A 24,029-nucleotide genomic window follows, 5' to 3' on the forward strand; every position below is an offset into this window, starting at 1 on the left:
TCCCCCCTAAGAAAACCCTTCTTCCTGCCTCCATAAGAACAGAGTATCCATCTGAAAGGATTCTTTTGTGCCAAGGGAACAAGGTCCACGGTGGAAGAGGGAGAGCGTGGGTGGGGGAGGGGTCTGGAGGCTCGGATTTGTATGGATGGCTAGGATACGAGGAGGCAGCCATAAGTTAAGCAGAGGATTGCTTGGCGCTGAAGTGTGTGACTTAGAGGACTCTTGTGCCTTTAACTGTGAGGTATTTCGCCCTCCTTTGCTTCCTGGCGATGACGTTGAGATAGATTGATACCTGGTATCACCTCAGAGATCAAATAAAGATCTCTGGAAAATTACTCATTCTTCCACTTTCTCTGCTAAAGACTCAGAGGAAAACCTCCCTGTGCAAATAGGCGGATGCAAACCAAACAATGCATTTACACTGGGTATAGTGTTCTCACACTATTAAATGCGGAGTTGAATTTCAAAACATGGACACGCAACCATGTTTTTAAATACATATAATATGAATCTAAATATAAAAACAAGAGGAGCATGATAGACTTCTGATGATTTCAGATTCTGGCTACTGTTAATATTGTAATTGATACATATATGTTGTGAAGATGGTAGCAATTCAAATTCGTCGTTACTACTGTGAACTTAAAATCAAAATGAATTACGCATTCATACTTTAAAAAGTAAATACATATTTAATATTTAGGGGTGAGAGAAGTTGAACAACGAATTTAAAAAAAGGAACTTACTGTAAACACGATGCTAGTTACAGATGTAAACAGCTTTCCCCAAAGAAACAAGATTACTCCAAAAGGTTTATGTAAAAGTAAAACAATTTATTTATCCTCAATGAACAGTTTGACTGAAACAGGAATTAGAATGTTTAAAATGCAAAGCAATTCTTTAAGGCTTCAAAAAGTCACAATTTCTTATTTGTCTTTTTATAACAGGAAGCACAAATTGTCTCCACTTGGACCCAACAACAGTGTTGAACATGACGTTTTGCAAAACAAATTCAAAACCAATATATTAAGCACATCTTGTCCGTTCCAAAACCCACCTGACATGTGAATAACCTGATCTGGGTTGGATTCAGCAGTTAACCTGGAATCAGTTTTACCAAACTCAAGATAAATGCCCAAATGATGTACTGTTGAACGTTATACTGTCCCTCAATGTGCATCATGGCAGAAGACATTCACACAGGAAAAAAAATATGTAGGTTGATGTCTGCTGAGGAGTATCAAGTGACTATAAAAACTACTTAATGTATACAGAGGTTGTATAATTCTGGCGTGGTGAGGAAGCTGGATCACATCTCTCCACACTGTCCAATGAGGATGGGGAGCTTGGGCTTGTTGTTGGGTCCCGTGGGGACATTCTGTAGACAGGAAGGAGCACAAACAGTCATATACACACACACACACACACACACACACACACACACACACACACGTGAATTTATGCACATGTTAATAGTTGTATTACAGTACTCATTACATAAACATAAAGCAGTACAAGATTGATATACTGCAAGTGCCAATGACTGGGTTTCACGCGTTGGATGCCTGCTTTGAAACATTTATGTCTGAAGATTTACACATCACTGTTGAGATGAAAATGTTAAGCATATAATACATATTAGGAAATATGTACTTAGTTCTCTTCAAACTTGATTTGCGAGATGAGTGAAATATTATAGACAATAAGTACAGCAGGCCTTTTAACCTTAGGCCTGCTGTACTTATTGTCTATAATATTTCACTTCATGTTGCACAAAAGGTAATGACCCGGTGGTGAATGACATTTTACCCACTATGAGTGTGTGTCTCTTTCCCCTCACAATTCATTGACATCAATATTAAAATGTGTTTTTACCTCAATTTTCCTCATGGTCAGCAATCCATCAACCACTTTTCCTGAAACAGGTGTGAATAAGACAGTTTAAATCTTGCTCACATACACAAATGTACACAGCGCTCTTAATAGATATGAATGCACAATTAACATCGTAGATGTACTCACCAAAAACAACATGCTTCCCATCTAACCAGTCACATTTGGTGCAGGTAATGAAAAACTGACAACCATTTGTCCCTGGCCCGCTGTTTGCCTGAGTAAGACACACATTATTGAGAAAGAAGGGCAGTTTAAAAAAAAAGTTTGGTCAGGGTTAATTCACTTTGAATGAATGAATCAAATCCTATCTTCTATAGAGGTTGGGTGAATTCACTTTGAGTGGATTAATCAAATCTTAATTAACTTGTTTTGTTTTTTTTACAGATTAATAGATTAACAAATGTTTGCAGGAAACCAACTAACTTGAGTTTCGTTAAAGTAAAGAGAGCCTTTCCTGATTCAGTGTCCCCAACCTCTAAGCATTGACATACATACATACATACATACATACATACATACATACATACATACATACATACATACATACATACATACCATGGACAGAAGACCAGGAGCACAGTGCTTCATTTTGAAGTTTTCGTCTACAAATGGACCTCTGTAGATGCTGCAGATACCAGTTCCATCACCCTTCACAAAAGGACAAAAAAAAAATACAGAACATAAGATGTACTAGAAAGAAGCAGCTATAAAACAAGATGAGCTGCAACTCACCACATGTCCACCAGGAGGAAGCATATTACATATTGTTCACCTGCTTTATTCAAAATACACCTGCAGTTTGTCTGACATCATGGCACGATTTATTTAATTTACTGTGTTGGAGCCATAATGTGGTTTTGTTGTTTTCTTTTGTTTTTGAGGGTAACACAGGGTGAATTTGTGTGCAGTTCTGGCATGGACCAGTGGGTGGCACATTGCCCTGAAAGTGCATTTAGGTAAGTGCCTGGTAATGAGCCAGGTGTGTGTGTGGACGGGAAGCCAACAGTTTTTGACCGTCTTAGAACAACTAGACGTCTTAGAACAACTAGACGTCTTAGAACAACTAGTCGTCTTAGAACAACTAGACGTCTTAGAACAACTAGACGTCTGAAAGCAACTAGTCGTCTTAGAACAACTAGACGTCTGAAAGCAACTAGTCGTCTTAGAACAACTAGACGTCTGAAAGCAACTAGTCGTCTTAGAACAACTAGACGTCTTAGAACAACTAGTCGTCTTAGAACAACTAGACGTCTTAGAACAACTAGACGTCTTAGAACAACTAGACGTCTTAGAACAACTAGTCGTCTTAGAACAACTAGACGTCTTAGAACAACTAGACGTCTGAAAGCAACTAGTCGTCTTAGAACAACTAGACGTCTTAGAACAACTAGACGTCTTAGAACAACTAGACGTCTTAGAACAACTAGACGTCTTAGAACAACTAGACGTCTGAAAGCAACTAGTCGTCTTAGAACAACTAGTCATATCAAGGCAATTGTCGTGTCAATGTGGTGTCGCAGGTGATATATTATCCAGTCCAGTATCCTGTGTTTCTGTTATGGTGGTATGTAACCGGAATAAATGGATCAACGGATCGAAAGAAAGACAGCGCATTGGACAATGAAATGTTTGTGGAACACGCGTCCGAACAAGTTCTCCCGTTCACCCCCCAGTGGCATTTAGATAGAAAAAATGGATATTGGTTAAAGTCAGTACATACTGAATACAACAAATGGTAGACAGAAGTGGATGTAAAAGTAAAAAGGCCAACTATCAATCACCATCTTTTACAATATCTTTCTTTATATTGTTTATGATAAAACGTCTTTCTTTAGCTCGTTTCACATCAGGTCTGTCTAACATTGTTCCACTGCAGGCAATGACCCCATCAGAGATTACTGTTGGCTTCCAAGCAAAAATGTATTGTTGTTTTCTCTGCTGAGAAACTGTCTCTCTGAAAAGATTCTTCTCAACATACTACGTTTATGTATTTCTGTTGGAAGAAAAAGAGCATTCATTGCTATGTTGCAAGAAGATTGAGAGTTTGAGTTTACTGTAGCTTTAATCCAAAGCCATAAATACAAACAGTGACAGCAAAACATCAACCCGTGGAACATTGTTTCCGTCATCCTGAAGATAAAACAAGAATGTCAATCAGACAGCAGAAGAGGTGTGCATGTACTTACATTCACAAAGTCCCCTCCTTGTATCATGAAGTCTTTTATCACCCTGCCAATGAACAATCAAAACATATCAAGTGTCAGTTTTGTTCATGTAAAAGCTGAAGGAGTTTGACTGGTAAGACATGCAGACATTCTTCTGTTCATCAGTGTCAAAAAGACAAAACTCTATTTTGATTACATATTGTAAAACAATAAAACACAATAGGAGGTTATTTTCCCATAAATAATTGCAAGTTTCTGTAGAAGTTGCATATGAATGAACAAACACTTAATACATGTAACATAATACTTGAGGGTGTGGTTCAAGGCCACTAGAATCACTTTCATCTAAAAAAAAAGAAAAAAATTCAAATGTCTCATCAAAGTTCTAATATTTCAGTCTGTGTCCAGGATCATACTTGCTCACGACTCATTTTGCCTCTAGAACTGTAATATTAAGAAAAACAGGGACAGAAACTGCCTGAATGCCAGGGTTGATATTGGATAGCCTGAAGGCTGTTCCATGATAGAACCAGTTTAACAATAACTAGCCCAGTGTGGGTGAAAGGAAGGTGAGCTTTGCATATCAAGATGTCACACTGTGTACCTGTGGAATGTGCAACCTTTGAAACCAATGGAGACTCCATCCTTCCTGTAGGACAGAACATAAGGTAAAGACAATCACACTGTATTGTAATACAAGTAATTCTTTATCAGAAAGCGGTTTTGTCCACGTTTCTCATGTGAGTTTTCCTAGTAAATGGTCGATCAAGACACGTTTAGAAACAGGGATGGGTACATGGCATACCACAGGCCAAGCCTCTTCACCTGGAAGCTGTTCAACCACCCTGTTCTATTGTAGCTCCTGTTCTATTGTAGCCAGCTACAATAGAAACATACATTAGACATATTTCCAGTAAGGAACAGCGTTGGTTGCATAAAGAGCACTATTGCTGATCATTGCTGATCCACGAGTCAGTGTAATTCATTAAAGGATTCTAAATGTAGTCCTTTTACGTTGTTCTAGTCATCTATGGTGGTTATTTGCATAAAACACACAATTCAAATGATGAAGAAATAAAAGATTGCATTTCTATTGGCAAAAACATTTGTAATTTATAGTTTTAATGATGTATTATAAGCTGCTTCGGTCTTAATTCATGAAAACGTGTCATTCAAACAACTGTATTTAGTGTCTCGCCAAAACTGTATTTTGCAAGATTACATTTGAAAACATCATGATAAAGTTATAATTGAACAGATCATGATGTCACCGAATGGAACCTCCGTTCATGAGCTGTTAGCGCAGTTGTTGCTCTCACCACAGATGTGTTGTTCTCAACAACGTATTGTCAGGGATCGGCGACTAGAAAGCCTTAATGCCAATCTCCCTATCGCACATTTTCTGACTGAATATCGGCCATAAAACTTTATTCCACAGTAGGATCGTTAAATTGTGCGATTAATCCGCGGTTCACATGCGTGCCGAACCTTGATGACTGTATGGATCAGGAATCAACCATGGCCTGTTACACCACTAGTTCATTCATAAACATTGATAAACATGGATGGGTACATACCATGCCGCAGGCCAAGCGTCTGAATACTTTTGTATCAGGTAACAGACACAGGGATGGGTACATGAACTGGCAGCTGTTAAACCACCCTTTATTAGTGTGAGTGTGTGGAGAGAGATTTATGTCATATTTGCATTAGAGAGCACCAGGAAGGAACAGTGTCGGTGAAATAAAGCGCAGGGGTCACAAGCTGGTCTTGTTAAATGTGCTCGTATACCTTCCATGATTGATGAATATGCAGAGCATTTATCAGCCTCAGTGACTCCGACAGCTACCAGTGACAGTGTATACTGTAATATAATATACATGTTGGGACAATGTGTGGAGGATGGTGACGTAGTCTCCGTGTACCATCAGAGAACTTACCTGAACTCTCCAGTGCAGAACTGCCTGTAAGAGATGATGAAAGTTTAAGTAACACCTTCAAACACTCAAACACGTCAGTCCTGAAAAACAGACTTATGTAACGCCGACTTTCTCCTTACCGGAAATTCTCTGCAGTCTTTGGAACCACATCGGCAAACAGCTCGATCTTCATCCGTCCGATATCCTGGCAAACAGTTGAGAAAACAGTTGAACACACAAAACAAAGACAATGAAACGTATACACCTGAATGCAAATTGGGACAGTGTTTCGCCTCAGGCAGAACTACAGAGCACGGCCAGAACCTGGTCAGTCTTGTTACAGGAAGTACTGAGACAGAAGGCCTCATCGGCAGTAACCAGTTATAATAAGAGATTCTGCAACAGCACGTTTTTCAAAGATACTTCTACTGAATAACTGGGATAGGATTTCTTCTCATCTTTCTTCCTTCTACTTCTGGTCTTGAAGGACACATTATCCTATTTCTGCCTGAAAACATCAAGTGGACTCGGTTTCAAAGTATACATTATGTAAAATGTAAATGACATCAGAATCTTAATGAACGACTTTAAATCATCTCTATAAGTATTGTGTGTGCGTGTGTGTGTGTGTCTGTCTGTCTGTCTCTGTCTGTCTACCCAGGCCTCCCACAACCCAGAGGGACATGCAAATGGATGACTGTTCCAACCATGTCCGTGTCTCTGTAAGCAAATGTGAAAACAAACATTGTGCTGTTGTAAAAAAGTCCGGTTGTCCCCCATGACACCTTTGCACAACTCTCTCTTCAGTCCACGCAGACAACTCGCAGTACAGGCACAACCACAGAACATTTTGTCTGCCGACGGTCTGACATGCCTAACAACTGGTAAGACAGGTTGTTTAAAAAAAAATTCTCATCACAGAATACATTTTTTTTTAAAGATTCTGTTGAATGTATATTGTTGAACTACTTTTGTGGCGACGCTGGAACGAGGGTTTTTTTAAATTTTATGTCAAAAGATCACTTTGGATTCAGAAACAACAGCAAGGAAGAGAAAAGTGCACTGAACTGAATGAGATAAGAGGCTAAAGGGTTTCACCCGACAGTCAACACATCAAGCCAAACCCGGTGAGAATGAAATAAAATTAATAATCAACCTTTTCTATTTGACAGATAAAAACCAACACACTTTGAAGAATCATACAAGGACCCGTAGAGGTGCATTTGTGCCCGACTACTTACGTTTATCAAACTGCCTCTTTATTCAACTACAGCCTTAATACTCTTACAGAATGATAGTTCTGTGACTATATGTAATAAAATTACATTTTCTAGGTGACTGTTCCAAGCTAATTTTGTGAAACTTATTCATATTGTAAAAATAAATAATGACGAAACCAAGCCAGGCCGGAAATCTAGGTGTAGTTATGGATTCAGACCTCAACCTGAACAGCCATATCAAGACAATTACAAAATCAGCCTACTATCACCTGAAGAACATATCAAGGATTAGAGGACTTGTGTCTCAACAGGATTTGGAAAAACTTGTCCCTTCATTTATCTTCAGTAGACTCGACTACTGTAACGGTGTGTTTACAGGTCTCTGTAAAAATCAGCTGATTCAGAAAGCTGCAGCTCGAGTCCGCACTAAGACCAACAAAGTGGATCACATCACTCCAGTACTGAGGTCTTTGCACTGGCTCCCTGTCCAACAAAGAATTGACTTTAAAATCCTGCTGTTGGTTTATAAAGCACTGAATGATTTAGGGCCAAAATACATGTCTGATCTGCTGCGACCTTATGAACCATCCCGACCCCTTAGGTCGTCTGGGACCGGTCTAATTTCTGTTCCCAGAGTCAGAACTAAACATGAAGAAGCAGCGTTCAGTGTTTCTGCTCCACATATCTGGAACAAAGTCCCAGAAAGCTGCAGGTCTGCTGAGACCCTCAGCTCCTTTACATCAAGACTGAAGACTTTTCGCTTTGCTCCTTCCCTTAACTGAACCAGATTCAAGGATATTAATAAATTTCTGCATTTCACTACTGTATTTTATTTGTTAAACTGCACTGCAACTTTTATAATTTTTTTAGCTTCTAAATGTTTTAATGACCATTTTTAATGTTTCAATCAATGTTCCCTATGTTGTGATGCTTTTATGTGAAGCACTTTGAATTGCCTTGTTGTTGAAATGTGCTTTACAAATAAACTTGAAATATAAAATTGACATGCTTTTTTCTAATGAAGGAATTGCTCACTGCTTTTCAACTGGTACCCCTAAGATACTGTTTTTAAGAGTCTTACATAACTAACACTGTAGCCAGAGGTTACATAGAAAATTGGCAGCCTTCCATCAAGACACAGGTGTGTGCCTTTAGTTTTCCGCATTCACAATGGGAAGGTGGAGCCATAAATAGCCACCTCAAATGAACCGCTCCACCTCACAACAGTCATATTCAGACGAGTCTTGGTGAGAGCATGCAGGGCCTCTGACTGGATCGCCACTGAAACTCACTGGACTAGGAGAACCCTGAGCACAGAGGTACATATGGCTTAGCGTCAGTCTTTTTTTTTTAATGTTTTGGACTGGAGTCGTGCATCCACATGTTTCTCTAATCTGTAATCATTTGCACAGCCACAGTTCCTAACCAATATACTCTTGTCCTCCACAGCCTTTCCTGGAGCCTCTCCGTACTGACCTGAGCACTGATTGCACAACTGCTGCATGAATTGATAACGCATCAGAAAACAAGCAATACCGTCAAAATGCTGGCCATCATAGCACAAACGGATGCGTCTGGCCGTCATACAGACAACACTGACAGGCTTCTGGCAGTTATGCTCATGAAGATGATAATGGACGTAGCGGTCCTCTCCTTCAGCGGCCGGAAACTGTCCTTTTTAGGCATGTGCAGTCTGTCCATCGTTGTGGTCGACGCTGTGATGGTGCTTCTTTTCTCAAGCTTGTTATTTCTTGGACCTGAAAGGTATCTCGTGTCCCTCTGCTTCATCTTGGCCAATGCCTCTGCGACATATGAAGCACTGCCACTGCCCCTGATGTGCCTGGGTTTATTGGACTGCTGTTTAGAAGGTACCTACCTCGGCAAACAGAGCGCCTTCTCCAAATTCCTAAGGAACACCGCCTTGACATTGCTGGTGTGGATCCTAGCGGTTATTTACTCCTTTGGTTCTGTCAAATCAGATTCGATGAAACTGGATTATCAGGAAGGGCTATCAGTTAAAGTGTGTGAAGTACGGGAGTCTACACTTATTAACTACTTCATGTTGGGGCTTTTCTCAGCAGTGGGTTGTACAATGCTGCCCTTTTGCTCAATGATTCCTAAGTGGGTGGGCGAGGCCAACAGGAAATCTGAAGCGAGGGAAGAACGAGAGAACCAGAGCAGCGACTTGTTGTTTACCTCAACTAACTGCATGGAGACAAAAGGCATCGAGGAGAATCCACCGGAGGGGACCGTCTATCCGCGCCCGCCTCTGTGGTTCAGCCTAATACTGGGCTTTAGTCTAACTTGGATGCCTTATCTCGCGATGTCTGCGGTCTGCACATCGCTCAGCTTTAGAGTACCGGCCTACGTCACTCTTAACCTTCTGTGGTTGGAGTGCACCAACAGTTTCCTGACGGGCGTGATGTTCTGGGCAAACAGCAACAAACAAGGACCGTACAGCCCCCCAGAAAACTGGTGCCCGTGGCCCATTTACTGGCATTTGAGCAAAGGAACACAACAGCAGCCATTCCCTGCAGCTGTGTTGAACCCGTCCAAAGAGAAGAGGCACACCCTCCTCTGTGTCATAGAGGAAGAAGTCAACAATGAACCTGTTACACGGCAGACCTGACAGCCAATAGTAAGTGAGAACCATGATGATGATAATCAAACAGCAAAATGTTGCCATTGACAAGAGTCTGTGACTGGACTTTAAAATATAATTATTTGAGTTGGGGGGGGGGGGGGGGTTCAGGTTTTCTGAAAGCTCGGATCATAAACTTTTGTAAATATTTTTAAAAATCTCCATCATTTTTCTACATTCTTTTGTATGCGTTTGTCATGAAGGACTTTTTAAAGATACTTTTAGACTTGAGGGAAATGCTATGTTGAATTATATCTAATTCTCTTTTAACTTTCTGTCCCAAACAGCTATAAATGTTTCTAAATAAATATCCAAAATCCCAGTTTTCATTTTATTTCACTGAACAATGTATTTTTTCTACTTTTTCTTTAAAAACATAAATTACATTGATACAACGATCCAAATCTAGACGACCTTGTGATGAGATTTCCCACTTAGTCATAATTTAAAATACTGTATGGGTCTATTTCACTACTGTGTTTAGTCACTTGGATTTAAGGACTGTATTAAAAGGCCCTGAAGACTTATTTCCTCATTCAGCTCTTACTAATAGCAATGGGATCCTACATGAACACTTTCTGTCAGTTGCAACAGTTTTGGTTGTTCCACATGATCCCAAATGTCTCTCTGTGCTATTCTCACAGGTTTTAAGCAAGTTGATCCGATGACAATTGTGGTGACGTTTGCTTATGTTGATATTCCATCAGTGTCGTTTCTCTGTCGCAAAACTTTCCTACTGTCCGTCACATCACATCTAACTGGGACATACTGGATCGGAGAAGATACATTCATACTAATTTTACAAATGGAAAACTTTGCAAAACAAATCCAGATCTTTATCAGTTTTTAAATCATGACTTGTATTTTGCACTGTGCTGATTGTGTAATGTAATGCACCATCCACCATGTCAAATTCCTTGTATGTGCAACATACTTTGGCAAATAAACGGTTCTGATTCTGAATTGTACCAGTTAGCAGAATATCTTAGTCGAGTTTTTCTTCTTGCGTTGTTTAACAAAGTAAACTCTGTATAGCCCTGGTGATGTATCGTCAGGTCAGCTCCCATCTAACAGACCACAAGAAGAATTATCATTTCATGAATCATCATATCTCCAATAAACCGGTATCACTGAGCGACATCATTCACAGGATTATCTTATGTTAGAAGTCTAGAATACTACTTTATTACCAAGGTTGGAATTTAAATTTAAAAAAGGAATATAGGCTTCTAGTCACAAAGGTTTATATGATAAATGTTTAGTTAAATGTCAGAGTGATGGTGTATGTGTGAATGTCCTACTCCTTTTCAGACATATATTAGTTTATGTTTGTACTTTATGATTATGATTTTTTAAATTTGTTATTCTTGTTTCGTTTCACATTAGGGCTGCAACAACGAATCGATAAAATCGATAAAAATCGATTATTAAAAGAGTTGGCAACGAATTTCATTATCGATTCGTTGTGTCGCGCGATTATTACACCACTCAATAAGTCGCGGAGATGTTTGAGTGTTCAAAGCAGGCCCGGTCGCCTGAATACCGCAGCTGAATAATGGAATAGGACTCCGGTTCTATTTTGTGGGTTTTTCTCTGAACTGGGGCCATGATTAAGAGGGACGGCCGGGGGAAATAAATTTGTTATTCTTGTTTCGTGTACATAACTAACACTGTAGCCAGAGGTTACATAGAAAATGGGCAGCCTTCCATCAAGACACAGGTGTGTGCCTTTAGAAGGTGGAGCCATAAATAGCCACCTCAAATGAACCGCTTCACCTCACAACAGTCATATTCAGACGAGTCTTGGTGAGAGCATGCAGGGCCTCTGACTGGATCGCCACTGAAACTCACTGGACTAGGAGAACCCTGAGCACAGAGGTACATATGGCTTAGCGTCAGTCTTTGTTTCATTATTATATCATTTTTACTTTGTAAGCTACACACTTCAAAAGGCAGAACTTGCTTCTCCGGTTTAACAACGCTGGAAAGAACAAATACCATTGCTGCAGGATGTGGAACTGACAAGATATGAGAACCAAAGTGTGTCTCTCAACACTGCAATGATAACAAAATTAATTCTACTTTTACTTTGTTTTTCATAATTGCCAGTGTAACGTATAGACAGTGAGTGAAACTGGAGTCATCGATCCCAGCATGGTTACTGTTTATATGAACAATATGAAGGGACATTTCTGACAACTGCTCTACGTTGGCCACGCCTCGTTCAACTACACAAAGTGTGACAATAAACAAAAAAAAGTTATACTAGTGCACTGCACTCCACACTGTTATAAAGGCTGTCATCTAAATTGATTATGAGATGTGTCAGGATCTGGGGGGGGGGGCATCTCTCGCTATTTCATGTTGTGGACTGGACTCATGCATCCACATGTTTCTCTAATCTGTAATAATTTGCACAGCCACAGTTCCTAACCAATATACTCTTGTCCTCCACAGCCTTTCCTGGAGCCTCTCCGTACTGACCTGAGCACTGATTGCACAAATCCTGCATGAATTGATAACGCATCAGAAAACAAGCAATACCGTCAAAATGCTGAGCATCATAGCACAAACGGATGTGTCTGGCCATCATACAGACAACACTGACGTGTATCTGGGAATTATGTTTATCAAGATGGTCCTCTCCTTCAGCGGCCGGAAACTGTCCACCTCCCTTTTATGCATGTGCAGTCTGTCCATCGTCGTGGCCGACTCTGTGATGGTGCTTCTTTTCTCAAGCTTGTTATTTCTTGGACCTGAAAGGTATCTCGTGTCCCTCTGCTTCATCTTGGCCAATGCCTCTGCGACATATGAAGCACTGCCACTGCCCCTGATGTGCCTGGGTTTATTGGACTGCTGTTTAGAAGGTACCTACCTCGCCAAACAGAGCGCCTTCTCCAAATTCCTAAGGAACACCGCCTTGACATTGCTGGTGTGGATCCTAGCGGTTATTTACTCCTTTGGTTCTGTCAAATCGGATTTGATGAAACTGAATTATCAGGAAGGGCTATCAGTTCTAGTGTGTGAAGTACGGGAGTCTACACTTATTAACTACTTCATGTTGGGGCTTTTCTCAGCAGTGGGTTGTACAATGCTGCCCTTTTGCTCAATGATTCCTAAGTGGGTGGGCGAGGCCAACAGGATATCTGAAGCGAGGGAAGAACGAGAGAACCAGAGCAGCGACTTGTTGTTTACCTCAACTAACTGCACGGAGACAAAAGGCATCGAGGAGAATCCACCGGAGGGGACCGTCTATCCGCGCCCGCCTCTGTGGTTCAGCCTAATACTGGGCTTTAGTCTAACTTGGATGCCTTATCTCGCGATATCTGCGGTCTGCACATCGCTCAGCTTTAGAGTACCGGCCTACGTCACTCTTAACCTTCTGTGGTTGGAGTGCACCAACAGTTTCCTGACGGGCGTGATGTTCTGGGCAAACAGCAACAAACAAGGACCGTACAGCCCCCCAGAAAACTGGTGCCCGTGGCCCATTTACTGGCATTTGAGCAAAGGAACACAACAGCAGCCATTCCCTGCAGCTGTGTTGAACCCGTCCAAAGAGAAGAGGCACACCCTCCTCTGTGTCATAGAGGAAGAAGTCAACAATGAACCTGTTACACGGCAGACCTGACAGCCAATAGCAAGTGAGAACCATGATGATGATAATCAAACAGCAAAATGTTGCCATTGACAAGAGTCTGTGACTGGACTTTAAAATATAATTATTTGAGTTGGGGGGGGGGGGGGGGGGGGGTTCAGGTTTTCTGAAAGCTCGGATCACAAACTTTTGTAAATATTTTTAAAAATCTCCATCATTTTTCTACATTCTTTTGTATGCGTTTGTCATGAAGGACTTTTTAAAGATACTTTTAGACTTGAGGGAAATGCTATGCTGAATTATATCTAATTCTCTTTTAACTTTCTGTCCCAAACAGCTATAAATGTTTCTAAATAAATATCCAAAATCCCAGTTTTCATTTTATTTCACTGAACCATGTATTTTTTCTACTTTTTCTTTAAAAAATGTCATGTTTATCAATCTATTTGAGGAGGTTCAACGTTTCTTCTTGACTTTTATGATGTGTGATACAACGATCCAAATCTAGACGACCTTGTGATGAGATTTCCCACTTAGTCATAATTTAAAATACTGTATGGGTCTATTTCACTACTGTGTTTAGTCACTTGGATTTAAGGACTGTATTAAAAGGCCCTGAAGACTTATTTCCTCATTCAGCTCTTACTAATAGCAATGGGATCCTACATGAACACTTTCTGTCAGTTGCAACAGTTTTGGTTGTTCCACATGATCCCAAATGTCTCTCTGTGCTATTCTCACAGGTTTTAAGCAAGTTGATCTGATGACAATTGTGGTGACGTTTGCTTATGTTGATATTCCATCAGTGTCGTTTCTCTGTCGCAAAACTTTCCTACTGTCCGTGACATCACATCTAACTGGGACATACTGGATCGGAGAAGATACATTCATACTAATTTTACAAATGGAAAACTTTGCGAAACAAATCCAGATCTATCTGTTTTTAAATCATGACTTGTATTTTGCACTGTGCTGATTGTGTAATGTAATGCACCATCCACCATGTCAAATTCCTTGTATGTGCAACATACTTTGGCAAATAAACGGTTCTGATTCTGAATTGTACCAGTTAGCAGAATATCTTAGTCGAGTTTTTCTTCTTGCGTTGTTTAACAAAGTAAACTCTGTATAGCCCTGGTGATGTATCGTCAGGTCAGCTCCCATCTAACAGACCACAAGAAGAATTATCATTTCATGAATCATCATATCTCCAATAAACCGGTATCACTGAGCGACATCATTCACAGGATTATCTTATGTTAGAAGTCTAGAATACTACTTTATTACCAAGGTTTGAATTTAAAAAAGGAATATAGGCTTCTAGTCACAAAGGTTTATATGATAAATGTTTAGTTAAATGTCAGAGTTATGGTGTATGTGTGAATGTCCTACTCTTTTTCAGACATATATTAGTTTATGTTTGTACTTTATGATTATGATTTTTTAAATTTGTTATTCTTGTTTCGTTTCACATTAGGGCTGCAACAACGAATCGATAAAATCGATAAAAATCGATTATTAAAAGAGTTGGCAACGAATTTCATTATCGATTCGTTGTGTCGCGCGATTATTACACCACTCAATAAGTCGCGGAGATGTTTGAGTGTTCAAAGCAGGCCCGGTCGCCTGAATACCGCAGCTGAATAATGGAATAGGACTCCGGTTCTATTTTGTGGGTTTTTCTCTGAACTGGGGCCATGATTAAGAGGGACGGCCGGGGGAAATAAATTTGTTATTCTTGTTTCGTGTACATAACTAACACTGTAGCCAGAGGTTACATAGAAAATGGGCAGCCTTCCATCAAGACACAGGTGTGTGCCTTTAGAAGGTGGAGCCATAAATAGCCACCTCAAATGAACCGCTTCACCTCACAACAGTCATATTCAGACGAGTCTTGGTGAGAGCATGCAGGGCCTCTGACTGGATCGCCACTGAAACTCACTGGACTAGGAGAACCCTGAGCACAGAGGTACATATGGCTTAGCGTCAGTCTTTGTTTCATTATTATATCATTTTTACTTTGTAAGCTACACACTTCAAAAGGCAGAACTTGCTTCTCCGGTTTAACAACGCTGGAAAGAACAAATACCATTGCTGCAGGATGTGGAACTGACAAGATATGAGAACCAAAGTGTGTCTCTCAACACTGCAATGATAACAAAATTAATTCTACTTTTACTTTGTTTTTCATAATTGCCAGTGTAACGTATAGACAGTGAGTGAAACTGGAGTCATCGATCCCAGCATGGTTACTGTTTATATGAACAATATGAAGGGACATTTCTGACAACTGCTCTACGTTGGCCACGCCTCGTTCAACTACACAAAGTGTGACAATAAACAAAAAAAAGTTATACTAGTGCACTGCACTCCACACTGTTATAAAGGCTGTCATCTAAATTGATTATGAGATGTGTCAGGATCTGGGGGGGGGGGCATCTCTCGCTATTTCATGTTGTGGACTGGACTCATGCATCCACATGTTTCTCTAATCTGTAATAATTTGCACAGCCACAGTTCCTAACCAATATACTCTTGTCCTCCACAGCCTTTCCTGGAGCCTCTCCGTACTGACCTGAGCACTGATTGCACAAATCCTGCATGAATTGATAACGCATCAGAAAACAAGCAATACCGTCAAAATGCTGAACATCATAGCACAAACGGATGTGTCTGGCCATCATACAGACAACACTGACGTGTATCTGGGAATTATGTTTATCAAGATGGTCCTCTCCTTCAGCGGCCGGAAACTGTCCACCTCCCTTTTATGCATGTGCAGTCTGTCCATCGTCGTGGCCGACTCTGTGATGGTGCTTCTTTTCTCAAGCTTGTTATTTCTTGGACCTGAAAGGTATCTCGTGTCCCTCTGCTTCATCTTGGCCAATGCCTCTGCGACATATGAAGCACTGCCACTGCCCCTGATGTGCCTGGGTTTATTGGACTGCTGTTTAGAAGGTACCTACCTCGCCAAACAGAGCGCCTTCTCCAAATTCCTAAGGAACACCGCCTTGACATTGCTGGTGTGGATCCTAGCGGTTATTTACTCCTTTGGTTCTGTCAAATCGGATTTGATGAAACTGAATTATCAGGAAGGGCTATCAGTTCTAGTGTGTGAAGTACGGGAGTCTACACTTATTAACTACTTCATGTTGGGGCTTTTCTCAGCAGTGGGTTGTACAATGCTGCCCTTTTGCTCAATGATTCCTAAGTGGGTGGGCGAGGCCAACAGGATATCTGAAGCGAGGGAAGAACGAGAGAACCAGAGCAGCGACTTGTTGTTTACCTCAACTAACTGCACGGAGACAAAAGGCATCGAGGAGAATCCACCGGAGGGGACCGTCTATCCGCGCCCGCCTCTGTGGTTCAGCCTAATACTGGGCTTTAGTCTAACTTGGATGCCTTATCTCGCGATATCTGCGGTCTGCACATCGCTCAGCTTTAGAGTACCGGCCTACGTCACTCTTAACCTTCTGTGGTTGGAGTGCACCAACAGTTTCCTGACGGGCGTGATGTTCTGGGCAAACAGCAACAAACAAGGACCGTACAGCCCCCCAGAAAACTGGTGCCCGTGGCCCATTTACTGGCATTTGAGCAAAGGAACACAACAGCAGCCATTCCCTGCAGCTGTGTTGAACCCGTCCAAAGAGAAGAGGCACACCCTCCTCTGTGTCATAGAGGAAGAAGTCAACAATGAACCTGTTACACGGCAGACCTGACAGCCAATAGCAAGTGAGAACCATGATGATGATAATCAAACAGCAAAATGTTGCCATTGACAAGAGTCTGTGACTGGACTTTAAAATATAATTATTTGAGTTGGGGGGGGGGGGGGGGGGGTTCAGGTTTTCTGAAAGCTCGGATCACAAACTTTTGTAAATATTTTTAAAAATCTCCATCATTTTTCTACATTCTTTTGTATGCGTTTGTCATGAAGGACTTTTTAAAGATACTTTTAGACTTGAGGGAAATGCTATGCTGAATTATATCTAACTCTCTTTTAACTTTCTGTCCCAAACAGCTATAAATGTTTCTAAATAAATATCCAAAATCCCAGTTTTCATTTTATTTCACTGAACCATGTATTTTTTCTACTTTTTCTTTAAAAAATGTCATGTTTATCAATCTATTTGAGGAGGTTCAACGTTTCTTCTTGACTTTTATGATGTGTGATACAACGATCCAAATCTAGACGACCTTGTGATGAGATTTCCCACTTAGTCATAATTTAAAATACTGTATGGGTCTATTTCACTACTGTGTTTAGTCACTTGGATTTAAGGACTGTATTAAAAGGCCCTGAAGACTTATTTCCTCATTCAGCTCTTACTAATAGCAATGGGATCCTACATGAACACTTTCTGTCAGTTGCAACAGTTTTGGTTGTTCCACATGATCCCAAATGTCTCTCTGTGCTATTCTCACAGGTTTTAAGCAAGTTGATCTGATGACAATTGTGGTGACGTTTGCTTATGTTGATATTCCATCAGTGTCGTTTCTCTGTCGCAAAACTTTCCTACTGTCCGTCACATCACATCTAACTGGGACATACTGGATCGGAGAAGATACATTCATACTGATTTTACAAATGGAAAACTTTGCGAAACAAATCCAGATCTATCTGTTTTTAAATCATGACTTTTTAAATCATGACTTGCACATACAAATTCCTTGTATGTGCAACATACTTTGGCAAATAAACGGTTCTGATTCTGAATTGTACCAGTTAGCAGAATATCTTAGTCGAGTTTTTCTTCTTGCGTTGTTTAACAAAGTAAACTCTGTATAGCCCTGGTGATGTATCGTCAGGTCAGCTCCCATCTAACAGACCACAAGAAGAATTATCATTTCATGAATCATCATATCTCCAATAAACCGGTATCACTGAGCGACATCATTCACAGGATTATCTTATGTTAGAAGTCTAGAATACTACTTTATTACCAAGGTTTGAATTTAAAAAAGGAATATAGGCTTCTAGTCACAAAGGTTTATATGATAAATGTTTAGTTAAATGTCAGAGTTATGGTGTATGTGTGAATGTCCTACTCTTTTTCAGACATATATTAGTTTATGTTTGTACTTCATGATTTTTTAATAATTATGGTTTTATTTATGTTCGAAATATATAAATACAAAAAACAATGAAAAGGAAAAGGTTGTCACTATCCACTCATATTTATCATGAATCGACCGAAACGCAAAGAACTGTGGTACGACTGTATCTAAAATTTAGATACAGTCGTACCACAGCTCTTTGTGTTTCTTTGCACTGGACCATCCTTTATGACAGAACATTTTAAATGTTCTGTCATAAAGGATGGTCCAGTGCATCCTAAGCTAGAGGAAATAAAGAAAAGAAGCATTAAAGCACCTTTCCTTAGCTTGTAGGGAACTCGACCAGCTCTTATCAAGGCTGCCACTTAGATACTTCCGGGTCATTTCACACAGTTCGTGATCTTCCCTCAGACCTTCCTCACAGACTGTTTGCGCTGACTCTCCAGAAAGAATATCAATTGGACCGTTTGCACTTTGATGTGCGTCTTTTGGAGCAATAGTTTCTGAGAAAAGTGGTAAAGTAACGTCTCCGCCTGTGTACGGAGGCCCATAAAGCTCAACGGCGTTCCGTACAGAGCACATCACGTGATTTCAACGGCGATTAATGAAAACATAAACTGTCAAAAATATTCACTCGATGTATAAACTTTACCTTTATGGACACATTAGGGAATAACATTGCTGTAACGTTATTGTGCGCCGCATTACGTGCAAACAGCGTTTGTGTAGACAGACTTGTTGTTGCAGTTTGAGTGGCGCCAAGTGGTCACTGCGCGCCACTGACGTTAAAAAGGCCCTCACTTCAAAGCAGTTATTTAACGAAAGGTAATACATATAGCATAACAATAATAGCATAATTTCATACAGATTACAGCACTGTGAGAAGGAAAACGTTTCGTAGAAATGTAGGTGTTGGCTGCTCTACTTATCGCCCCTCTTAGAAGCTGAGGACTGGAGCTTCACTCCCGGGACGCATGTGGGCGCACTAAGCAAACCTACTGAACTCTCACAGGAACAAATGGCGTATTTCTTGGTCAAGAATAAAAGACGTGGTACTGAAGATAACGCAGTATACTTGTTATTCACGATCTGGGAGGTATTTATACAACGATCGGCGGAAGAAAAGAAAAAAGCCATGTATGTTACCTTAATTACACTACAAGATGCTCACCACAATATAAACCGCGCGATTTAAACGTAGAACCAGCCCTGTGTTGCTATGTGTATCAGACACGTGTATTAAACGAAGATGTCTAAATACCAACCAACGTAGTTCAGTTGATCGCAACTTTTACCACGATATTATGGTGACATGCGTTAACGGTAACGTTGGTTAGCTGGGACATAAATGTTAGCGTATATCTTTATATGTTTGCTCCACTCACCTGCCCTCCGATGGTTACGTCGAAGAAGACAATCGGGTTGCTTGAGTTTGTTGTTTGAACAGACATTGTGAAGGTTTCCTTGCTCGTTAAGACTAAATAAAAATGCTATTCGCCGGATAACACCACAGATGTGATAGCCATTGACTGGAGAGACATGTTACGGTGCGCGGTTAGGGTCAAAATAGTGGCAACGCGAGAAAGCGCGATAGTAAAAGCTTGGATATCTCCAACAGAGTGCCGGCTTGTGGTAATGTACATGTAATCGTTTCGACATAAAAACTAACAACTGTACTGTACTGATTGCGTAACTTCGTGAGGACTTGTGCCGTTACACTTAATAAGCCACCTCTATAAACTATATAGTTTTATTTTTGTTTATCTTTTGTTGCAAAACGGGAGTACAAACTGCATTTCGCTGCACAACCCTGTTGTACAATGACAATAAATAACATTGTAACCTTGAATTACTGCAGCAGACGTAGTACTTATTTAATGGTGAAATTCAATTAGTGGTAGACTTCAACAGCGGAACTCGGTCCAAAAGTCAGTTAATTAGAAAAACTATTAATAGTGACTTTACATTTAGCTCTTTCTATTGCAATTTCAGAAAAATAAACAAATCATAAAACAATGTTTCCAGTCACACATTTCTAGGAAGTAATAGTACATTTTAATTGAGCTGCATCTTACTTTTGAACAATAAGGTCGATAAACAAGTGCCTTTACTCCTACAGTACTTGCTACAGCATTGGACAAATGAAACATCTCTCACACAAAGATTTTTGTAAGGGTTTTATTTTCACCACAAAACTTAATTATACAATTAAACATAACGCAAAGGTGGCTCCACAAAAAATAAATGGCAAAGTGATTACAACGATTTGTCAAAGCTGTACTAAAGCACCATGATCAAAACAAAAACATTTAGCAATAAAAGGTGTTGACAGACTCTAGTGGGTCAGCGGGGACATAAAACTAGCAAAAGCAAAAAACCTTTAAAGAAAGGGAGTTCTATGTAAAGTAATATGGTTTCTTGACATTGACGCCATATTCCGAGAGGGCAGGAGTCAGGTCCTCCATCGTCAGAGTGTACTTCTTATCCTGTAGAAAGAGAAGAAGAAAGAATACAGAACCAGTAACCATCAGGAAAAACATGAGCAGAGATGACAGCTACCTCTCTCACCATCTTCTTACACTCAAAATAGTGTATGTAGGTCTCACATTTAAAGCACATGTTAGGATGAGAGAAACACTGACCTTTGTTTTACTCCTTGAGCTTCCTGAGGCAGTGCCCTTCATTTTACAGTACTGCAGCGCATCATTGGCAATGTCCGAGATAAACTTCTGAGAAGCGAGGGAGATCAGACGGATTCTGAAGAAATAAAAAAAAAAAAGAAAATAATTGTTGTGGTTTTCCCTGTCTGTACACAGCCAGCATGTGTCTCTCCTTCATGGGGGGAAAAAACAAACAAATAAGTCAGAACAAAAAGTTCTTTGGATCTCATTTTCACTTTTCTCTTCCAAGAAATGATTACAGACTATAAAGGCGACAATAAATGGTCCACTAGGCTTAAAGTCTGTACTTTCTCCTCACACATGCCAATGAAGATTGGTAGCACTATGTATACGGCATACAACAGCACCGAACTCCATTTAATAAAAGTCAGACAGGCATGGCAGTCAATCCTACAATGAGTCAGATTTCTCTTAGTTTGTAAAAATGTTTACATAATCACTCAGCTAATCAAACTTGACCAACTATATTACTTGACTGAAAGCTGCTGAGCGACATTCAGACAACACTGTAGTCTTCACGTGTAATTATTAAAACAGTTTATCCAAAACTACGCAAGCACATAATATGACGCAAAGGAAACATACCAAACAGCTTGTCCAAAGTTATTGACTAAACATACAAGAAAGAGTTACAGCCTCCTGTTTAAGACTATACATTTGCGGTAGATGAAATGCTATACATGTGTATTTAAATGATTGTTGTGTTGTATGTTTTACATTAATATAGTTAGAATTTTTAAGAAAAAGCCAACCAATCTAACCACTCTCTGAATTGCGCCTTTTAACATCTTTTTCATAATAAATTAATCCTTAAAATATGTCACTGTGAGGATCTCTACTCCGTAAGTGCACAGCCTTACGTAATTCATAATTGAAGCATTTACGTAAGTAATCAGTTTCAGATTATTTAACAAGTCAATTTAAAAGTTAAATAGACTGTTAAATGTCATAATAGATGGTGCTTTCAAAGCTGTGCCTGTCCTGTAAGTCTAATAACAGCACTTTGATTTGTGTCCTTTGGTTCTACGGGGTATCGGGTGGAGCCCCTCACACTGAAGCTTGAAGGTGGAGCTACACTTCAAAGAGTCCGTCATTGTTGCACTTACATTCTTGGATCAGAAGCCTCAAAGCCAGCCCGGTTGAGGTAATAGCCCGTTACTGCATCAGGAATCTGAAGGGAAAAAAAGAGCCGACTTCAGCGTGTGGTCAAGATTCATAAAGCCTGCTTTCACTCCAACTTATTGGTGAAGAACATTGTTATTGTATGTCTGCCATTCAGTGACGATCAGCCAAATGTAAAGTAACCTCTGACCACTGAATGAAACTATTAGCAGTGTCTCAGTAGGACAGCGCTTGGTAAAAAAAAACTAAATCTGATGTTCACTAAGGGATTTGGTGATCAATTAATGTGGCTGGCAGGGTAGACAAACTTGCCAGGTGTTTCCAACATTAGCCAGAGTTCAGTAGTTAATAACTTGGAACATAGGCAACATGTCCCTATTAGTGAATGCAGCATGTAGTGATCTGACTGACACCACCGGACTTACTGTGGGAGTGTACTCTTCCAGCTGCATGAGGAAATCTGCCAGCGGCGTGGTGGAGAAGGCCGGCTTCACATCTCCATTGGTGATACCACCAGGAACGTAGACGCCGTTGGAGACAGACAAGTCTGCTGGTGGTATCACCATGGCCGCTGAGGCTGAAGCTGAAATACAAATGTTTGAGATTAATTTATTTTGAATTAAAAAAAACGTGTTCCCATCTTGCACTGTGCACAAATAATGATGCGTTACAGTTTTCCCTTCTAGGAAAATGTGTTCAGCAGTTTTGCCTAAAAAAAGGTTGCTCAAAGTTTGAAAACAGGTGTTGCAGAAAAAAAAAAAAAAAGTTCACACATGATGATGCATCACGTTCTTGCACACTATATTGTGATAGGAACACAAACCATTCATCTTCAGTAGCAATAAACTAGCTACCCTACCTTTAATTAACATAAGTATTGATCACAGCAACATGGACAACATTAGTAACGCTCATATAAAAGTGAACCTTACCATTACTGGTGACCGAAGGGATGCTGCTGACGTTGGTAGCTGCGTTGTCATTTGCAATACAGTTACTCGAAGTTGAAGACGTCGTGGAGGACACTCCAGTTGTGACGGACTGATTAACGTTATCTATATTCATGTTGACGTTAACGTGAGCTAACGCGCTAACCGTGGCTAGCTAGCACAGAAGGAAATGTACAAATATGACCAAAAGCGCGATCCTGTGCTAAATAGCTCCAAGGCTAGTCTTCTACAAAGTACTGCGTTGTGAAGGGAAGCCTATTTTGTCACTCCGATGTTATTCAAATAGCTGAATCAGGAGCTAGCTAGCTAGCATTAGGAATGTTTGAAGCTAGCGTTACCGAGCAGCAGAAAGCTGAGCTCATGCTGTAGAGCCAAACGCGTCACGTGACCCTTTCTGTACGTGTGGATCGGGTCTGACGGAAGTAGCCGAAGATCACCGAAGTTACATTTGATATAGGTTGTTTTGTATTCAAAGTTCGTGTGTCATCTGTTGTTGAAATAACAACTTCTTTAATTTAGCTCTGTCAGCAGCTAGCGTGATTATTTAAACAGCTGTATATCTAACAGGTAACGAATAACGTTAATAGAGATTTAGTGGTGTTTTAAACCCCTTTACGCGTTATCTGCTCATTGTGATAAGTGAACATAATATGCTTAACAATCTGTCATCAACAGACGAAGAACATAGCTTGACAAAAAAAATAATAGACTAACTAGATAGTAATACTACGAAGATGTAACTAACATTTGGTTGCCCTGCTTGTTAACAAAATGATTAAAGA

At 40.2% G+C, this 24,029-nt stretch overlaps 4 protein-coding genes across 5 annotated transcripts; 2 read left to right on the forward strand and 2 right to left on the reverse strand.

Moving 5' to 3' along the window:
• Positions 1 to 818: 818 nt before the first annotated feature.
• On the reverse strand, positions 819 to 20,038 carry ppih (peptidylprolyl isomerase H (cyclophilin H)). Its single transcript, XM_079172430.1, has 9 exons — positions 19,880 to 20,038; positions 6,121 to 6,185; positions 6,002 to 6,025; positions 4,666 to 4,710; positions 4,083 to 4,125; positions 2,452 to 2,544; positions 2,023 to 2,110; positions 1,876 to 1,916; positions 819 to 1,378 (listed from the first exon to the last, which is right to left on the reverse strand). Exons 1-9 carry the CDS (start codon positions 19,943 to 19,945, stop codon positions 1,310 to 1,312), a joined length of 534 nt encoding a protein of 177 aa, XP_079028556.1. The 5' UTR covers positions 19,946 to 20,038; the 3' UTR covers positions 819 to 1,309.
• On the forward strand, positions 8,427 to 12,615 carry LOC306702005 (putative G-protein coupled receptor 160). Of its 2 annotated transcripts, none has more exons than XR_013767253.1 (3): positions 8,427 to 8,519; positions 8,650 to 11,719; positions 12,299 to 12,615. XR_013767253.1 is itself a non-coding variant. In XM_079167481.1 (3 exons), the coding sequence occupies exon 2, from the start codon at positions 8,744 to 8,746 to the stop codon at positions 9,827 to 9,829; it is 1,086 nt and encodes a 361-aa protein (XP_079023607.1). In that variant the 5' UTR covers positions 8,427 to 8,519; positions 8,650 to 8,743; the 3' UTR covers positions 9,830 to 9,838; positions 12,299 to 12,615. The 2 variants fall into 2 exon arrangements, 1 of the variants encoding a protein (XP_079023607.1); XM_079167481.1 differs by having other exon boundaries at positions 8,650 to 9,838.
• On the forward strand, positions 15,017 to 17,228 carry LOC306710471 (putative G-protein coupled receptor 160). The gene is made up of 2 exons (XM_079179041.1): positions 15,017 to 15,405; positions 15,985 to 17,228. Exon 2 carries the CDS (start codon positions 16,079 to 16,081, stop codon positions 17,153 to 17,155), a length of 1,077 nt encoding a protein of 358 aa, XP_079035167.1. The 5' UTR covers positions 15,017 to 15,405; positions 15,985 to 16,078; the 3' UTR covers positions 17,156 to 17,228.
• Positions 20,039 to 20,663: 625 nt separating the features above from the next.
• taf10 (TAF10 RNA polymerase II, TATA box binding protein (TBP)-associated factor) lies at positions 20,664 to 23,631 on the reverse strand. The gene is made up of 5 exons (XM_079181516.1): positions 23,230 to 23,631; positions 22,723 to 22,880; positions 22,282 to 22,346; positions 21,137 to 21,251; positions 20,664 to 20,980 (listed from the first exon to the last, which is right to left on the reverse strand). Exons 1-5 carry the CDS (start codon positions 23,360 to 23,362, stop codon positions 20,891 to 20,893), a joined length of 561 nt encoding a protein of 186 aa, XP_079037642.1. The 5' UTR covers positions 23,363 to 23,631; the 3' UTR covers positions 20,664 to 20,890.
• Positions 23,632 to 24,029: the final 398 nt, after the last annotated feature.

This window comes from Pholis gunnellus, assembly GCF_910591455.1.
Source record: "Pholis gunnellus genome assembly, chromosome: 2".
In the NCBI taxonomy this organism is placed as follows: domain Eukaryota; kingdom Metazoa; phylum Chordata; class Actinopteri; order Perciformes; family Pholidae; genus Pholis; species Pholis gunnellus.

Coding starts and splice junctions, on each gene's coding strand:
- LOC306702005 (XM_079167481.1), top strand. CDS start 8,744: ATGCTGGCCATCATAGCACAAACGGATGCGTCTGGCCGTCATACAGAC.
- LOC306710471 (XM_079179041.1), top strand. CDS start 16,079: ATGCTGAACATCATAGCACAAACGGATGTGTCTGGCCATCATACAGAC.
- ppih (XM_079172430.1), bottom strand. CDS start 19,945: ATGTCTGTTCAAACAACAAACTCAAGCAACCCGATTGTCTTCTTCGAC. Junction 6,186..19,879: donor ACGTAACCATCGGAGGGCAG/GTGAGTGGAGCA, acceptor ACTGTTTGCCAG/GATATCGGACGGATGAAGAT. Junction 4,126..4,665: donor AAAGGTTGCACATTCCACAG/GTACACAGTGTG, acceptor GTTCATTGGCAG/GGTGATAAAAGACTTCATGA.
- taf10 (XM_079181516.1), bottom strand. CDS start 23,362: ATGAATATAGATAACGTTAATCAGTCCGTCACAACTGGAGTGTCCTCC. Junction 22,881..23,229: donor CCCTTCGGTCACCAGTAATG/GTAAGGTTCACT, acceptor TTTGTATTTCAG/CTTCAGCCTCAGCGGCCATG. Junction 21,252..22,281: donor GAGGCTTCTGATCCAAGAAT/GTAAGTGCAACA, acceptor TTATTTCTTCAG/AATCCGTCTGATCTCCCTCG.